Source organism: Poecilia mexicana, unplaced genomic scaffold (genome assembly GCF_051168715.1).
Source record: "Poecilia mexicana isolate PSO_F unplaced genomic scaffold, ASM5116871v1 scaffold_13, whole genome shotgun sequence".
In the NCBI taxonomy this organism is placed as follows: domain Eukaryota; kingdom Metazoa; phylum Chordata; class Actinopteri; order Cyprinodontiformes; family Poeciliidae; genus Poecilia; species Poecilia mexicana.
In genome coordinates, this window is record NW_028263382.1 from 27,155,570 (window position 1) to 27,161,616 (window position 6,047).

The 6,047-nt window shown below is 44.1% G+C and overlaps 1 protein-coding gene across 1 annotated transcript in view; it reads left to right on the forward strand.

The window, feature by feature from the left end:
• The window catches only part of map3k10 (mitogen-activated protein kinase kinase kinase 10), a 34,788-nt gene extending 29,314 nt beyond the window's left edge, over positions 1–5,474 (forward strand). Inside the window, exons 8-11 of the mRNA XM_015002633.2 lie at positions 7–116; positions 191–483; positions 1,397–1,931; positions 3,026–5,474. Of these exons, the coding sequence (XP_014858119.2) occupies positions 7–116; positions 191–483; positions 1,397–1,931; positions 3,026–3,429 (1,342 nt within the window). The 3' untranslated portion in view covers positions 3,430–5,474. The remainder of the gene's footprint in view (positions 1–6; positions 117–190; positions 484–1,396; positions 1,932–3,025) is intronic.
• Positions 5,475–6,047: the final 573 nt, after the last annotated feature.

The window sequence follows — 6,047 nt, forward strand, 5'->3', positions numbered from 1 at the left end:
TTGCAGGCTGAAATCCCTCAGTGAAGGTAAAGTTTATTCATCCAGTGCGCCAAACCTGGGGAAGTCCCCCAAACACGCTCCCATGATGCCCGGCTTCTCCAGCCTCAATGAGATGGGTGAGTCTCCGCTGGGACCGTCCGCCGGACGTCTCCTCTCAGTCTGACTTTCTCTCTCTCTCTGTGGACGACAGAGGAGTGCTCCGAGTTCGAGGAATCGCCGGGGTCCTTGCAGCCCTCGGAGACCAGCAGCAACGGGGCCCAGGACGACTCGGGGCCGCTCTGGAGCAGCTTGGGGCCCAACACGGCGCCTCCGGTCGGTGGCGCGGGCCCAGTGTCCGGAGGCCTGTGGATCGGCGTCAGCAACCAGGACTCGGCTCGGCGCTGCAACCAGAGGAAGAAGAGCGACATGCTGCTGCTGGGCTGCGCCTCTCTGCTGGCCTCTGTTGGTCTGGGGCAGGACCTGCTGCAGCTGGGCAAACAGCAGGTGGGGCCCAAACCACTGGACAACGATGTAGTAGCTTATTATTTACAGCTGAAACGATTAATCGTGATCAATCGTCAACTATTTTAGTAGCCGATTAATCATTAACTGCAATATAAACTCAAAAAAAGCTATTTTTCTGAAAAGAACAACACAGTAATCGCAGTAATGGAGCACAAACAGCAGAGTTTGCGTTTAAAATGAAAAATAAAAGCCTTTCTCTTTTAATGAGATGTAGTCAAAACTCCTCAGGTGGCGAAGTGTTAGCTTCACCTGGAAAAGATTTACTTAAAGAATGCTGTGTTGTTTTGTTTTAGGCAATAAATGTTTTTTTTTGTTGTTTTTTTTACTTGAATCATTTAAATGAATCTGTATAATGTTCCATATTTTTATCCTGATTAATCAATCAACCGTCAGAATAATTGATAGATTCATTAGTTCCATGCCTAATATTATTTACTTATCACATATTTATTGATTGTCCACAGCTTTTAATACTTACAATTTAATTTTAATGCTTAATTTTATACTTTTCTCTGTTTTCTAAGATAAAATTTAACACAGTGAGGTTGCAAGATTATCAAATGTTTATCCTAACAAAGACTTGGACTTGCAAATTAAAAGATCTGCCTCTTCAGGAGTTTTTGCTAGAACATATTTACAGACTGAAGTGTTTTTATCTTAAATGTAAAATGTATAAATGTATATTTGGTACAGTTTTGGCTTAATTACTGCTGTCAATATGTTGCTTTTTTTCTCCAAATGGCCTTTTTTTGATTCCTTTCCTGAATTAGTTGACGATTATTTCACTAATCGATTAATCGCGATTAATCGTTTCAGCCCTATGTTTGTCATGTGAGCCGTGGCAGCAGCAGGTGAAGGTACATTGTTTCTGTAAACCTTCTGTGGCTCCCAGATGCTTCAGGACGAGCAGGACCGAGAGGAGCAGCGGAAGAAGAAGGAGGGCCTCTTCCAGCGGACGGGCCGTTTCCGCCGCAGCACCTCCCCGCCCAGCAGAAACCTCTCGCTGACGCTCTCCAGACACCACGACTCCGGGCTCGCCTGCATGGACCCGTCCCCCTCCGTCACACTCCTGTCTCTGTCCTCCCTGTCTGACTGCAACTCCACCAAGTCCCTCCTTCCCTCGGACTCGGACGACTACCCTCTAACCCCGTCGGCGGGCGTCAAGACGCCCTCGGTGGCGGCGCCGCCATCTCCGGCTCCCGCCCTCAACCCACTCCTGGACCTGCGGGCGGAGAGCTTCAAGAAGGAGCCCAACCAGTCGCTCACGCCCACCCACGTGTCGGCAGCGATGGCTCTGAACAGAGGACACAGACGGACGCCGTCGGACAGCGCCATCCGGCCCCGGGCGCAGACTCTGGGACACCGCAGGACTCCGTCTGACGGCAGCATGCCGATGCCTCCTCATCCCGTCACCACGACATCTAAAGGTACGCAGACCAACGCTTCATCCACTGCGGCTTCACACGTCTGTGAGACGAAATGTCTCCTCTGTCAACGAGTCTTGGACAAGACGTAGCTGAAATAGTCAAAATATCATTTCTGTTCATACTATCAGGTTGATTAGAAAGGCGATTACTTACCTTCAGTAACTGAAATGTATTATGACAGCGATAAATCAAAAATATGCCTCATCATGATCAGAAATCTTTCACGTTAAACAACAGAAGATATGATAAATGCCCGCTCCTATTTACAGCAGTAAGCTGATCAAATCCAATCCCAGTGATAATAGTTTCACTGAACAATAACTAGACTCCACAAGCCCAAACTGGGCTTTTATTGAAATAAAATTTCAGATGATAATTCTGAGCTTAAGTGCAGATATTACTGACCAAAAAAAAAAAAGGTCAGGATAAAAACCTGATTAGTGGATTTCTGGTTTAAGGCGAAAAGAAACGGATTGTTTTCTTTGTTTTCTGAGATGTAAAAATGTCTAAAAGGGATTTAAAAACATAAATATGAACAGGGACAGTGCAGCTTACGAGCTCTACTTACAGCTGTTATTGCGACTTTTCACTTCAAGTCGGGTGTCTAAAACAATCTAAGCGATGAGTAACTCTACATCAGATTACTTTCTGCTACATAATAAAATAAATGTGTATTATTGGTTCTGATACAGAAATAATATTCCAACAGAAAAACTGTCATGAACAAACACCTTCTATATGCTGAAAAAACACAAAATCTTACCAAGTGTTGAGTTTCTTGTGCAAATATTTCAGTACACTATAAATAAGACAAAACTAACTTGCAATGAAACAGGAGCTTGTTTGTAAGTCAACATTTCCTTAACGTTGGTGAAAAAGTTCCACCGGCGCATTAATTTGTAACAATACATTTTTCCCATGTTTTAAGTGAGTTAATCTACCAGTGGAAAGGCTTTTTTTCCTCCTCAATGACAAGTAAAACAGGCTCTTATTTCTTGCTGAAAAGTTACTTGTTTGGTTTAATACAACTTTGCTGAGATTCTTTGTTTTTGCAGTCTAGATTCGACCCACATTCATTTTCCTTTTCCTTTCAGGAACTCCAGACAGGCTGGACATCCCTCGCCTCCCGGACCCGTCCAGGGTCCACCCCCACGTCCCCCACCGGCGTAAAGCCCCGGCCCCCCCGGCTCCCAGCCCGAATCCCCCCTTCCTCATCAGCCCCCTGGAGAGACCCAAGACCCTGGAGTTCGCCCCGCGCCCGCGGCCCACCCCGGCCCGGATCAGGGCCGACCACAGGAAGCTGGGCTCCGTGTGCCGGACCCTGAGCTCGTCGCCGAGCAGCAGCTGCGACAGTCCCCTGGGCTCCGGGGACAGCAGCGCCGGCGCCACGCGGCCCAACCTGATGGACATGGACATGGAGGGCCAGAGTCTGGACCCGACCGTTCCGCTCTGCGGACAGCTGCAGCCGGCCGCTCTGTGCGAACAGCAGTACTTGTAGTGACGCGTTTTAAAGTTTCTGGGGTTCGGAAGTACATCCCACTTCTGAAGATGTTGCACCGCTTGGCAAAAGTCGCTCGTCTCCTGAAAAGGCGTGAACCCCTTCCGGCATCCCTCGGCCTCTGCTCTGCATGACGCCGAGGGCCCAGAGGCCTCTGAGAGCCCGGTACTGACCTGGTCCAGCCAAACGTCTTTCCAAAGCGTCTAAAAGAGCCACTTTTTAAAGGTACCGACGGTCATCTCAGTCCGTCTCCTACTGCTGTTTCCTGTCTGTGTATCTCTACGCATTTCCGCTTCCTGTCCGCCGTGTGAACAAGACCAGAAAAACATCGCCTCGTGTTCGTCGTCGTAGTTCGGAGCATGTTTGTTCTTCTTCTGCACGGTGGTCTTCATCCTCATCTCTCTAAACCTGAAAGGGAAAAACAAAAAAATCTGTTCTCCCTCAACCTCGGTGGTCTGGTTACATGTGCATTAAAAACATCTATTTCCGCCACCTTTTTGCAATCTGGTGGTTGTTTTTCATTGGTTTAAACATCGCTGTCTGCTTCTTCTGCCTCAAAGTTCAGATATCATCCAGAGCTGGCCATGTTTACTGGAACCCCTGGTAAAGATGATAAAGATCAAGTTGATATAACGGTAAATTCATCTTTTCCTGCAGCGGCGTAGCCATGTAAAGAAATAATTGCACCTTAGAAAATCAAAACTATTAGTATCTCAACCAATACCTTTAATATAAAAGAAAATTAATCATTTTCTACATTTTTAAAAACTTTTTAAGTTAATCAGACTTTCTAAGATATGTTTTTATTAGTGATCCATACAAACATCAGGCTTTTTAAAAACTATATATATATATACACACACACACACACACACACACACACACACACACACACACACAGCTCTGGAAAAAACTAAGACCACTGCATTGACCCCCATCAAAAACCTCCTGGTTATTCCACTAAACATTGATTTCTGAACTCTTCCTGAGTTAAAACATTAGTTTTGTTGTTTCTAAATGAATAAGAACTTATTTTCTTTGCATTATTTGAGGTCTGAAAACACTGCATCTGTTTTGTTGTTATGTCCGTTTCTCATTTTCTGCAAATAAAAGCAAAGTTTTTGCTTGGAGTTTCAGAGACATGTTGTCAGTAGTTCATAGAATAAAAGAACAATGTTCACTTTACTCAAACATAAACCTGTAAAGAGTAAAATCAGAGAAAACTGATCATTTTTAGTGCTCTCTTAATTTTTCCCAGAGTATATATGTGTGTATAAATATATAAACATATAGTTGAATTTTTCAGCCTTGCTGCTGCTGCTGTAGAATTTTTGCGAGGGGAATCTGCAAACGTAGCCAGCTCTTTTTCCGCCGCATGCCGTCTCTCTCTGGGTTGCTCCACTCATTCCTCCTCTATCCGTCGGCAGCATCGATCCCATTCATCCCAGCGATGCAGAACTGGATCTCCTCCCTCCCCCCGGTCCCGCTCCATCTTCGATTCCAGCATCAGCCTCCCGCTCCTCTAACCTCCGACTTTGGCGGCACTTTAGGAGAAACTCTTTGCAGCTCGTCGGTGGGATCAAACCGATGCGGTTGTTTTCTGTGCACTGGACGGTTTATCGGCTGCAGACAGTATTTACTCGACTGTGCAGATTTCTGTAGGTGAATACTGTGTGTGTGTGTGTGTGTTTGCGTGCGAGAGTGGACTTGTGCGACTGTTTTTTTGGGGGATCGATGACAATCCCTTTGCTACAAGAGTGAGCCCAAACTCATTCTCCCTCTGTGCGGTTAAGAACACTGAGTATTTATTAAAATTATTGTTACTGTGGGAAAAGAAGTAATTATTATTATTACTATTATTATTATGATTTCAGTACTCTTCCTAGGTGATATTTGTATATGCTTGTTAATACCGGAAGAAGAAACCGAGAAAACAAAACCTGGGAATCTGCTGACTGGAACGTTTGTGTTGTCTTCTGTCTCTGCCTGTGAGGAATCTGTGTGAAATGTGACGGATGAGAGGTGAATAAAACAACAAAAACAAAGACATTTGTGGAGATTTTGTCACGTTGTTTCATCATATCCAGGTAAAAACACACAAGAATCAAATAATGTAGTAAACCATTCCTTTGTGTCTAAGGTGTACTTTACTTTAGTCTTTATAGAGAGGAAATTATCCACCATTTCCTCATATTTTCCCTAAAAGAGCCATTGATGTGAAAACAATTAGGTTACCCATGAAAAGTTCACAAATTCTACGTTTATTTTTAAATTACTGATTCAATGTATCACTAACAATTAGTTTTCACGTCTTCCTTTGTTCAAACACCCCAAAATATGCTGTCATGGTAAGATTTAACAACTTCATTTTGAACGTGATGGTAACACTTTATTGAAGCAGTGTGAATAAGACTGACATGACACTGTCATACACCTGTCATGAACATGGAGTCTTTATGAATGTCGTCATGAAATGTTATTCGGTAAATAATGACATTTTTTTTATGCAAAGTTGCTCTGGATGTCCAGTAAAAGTGCCAACTTTACATTAAAAGTGCAATTATTTACAGAACAATGCAAAGTCAACAATTTTATTGGAATTTTAATGCAACTTTTCA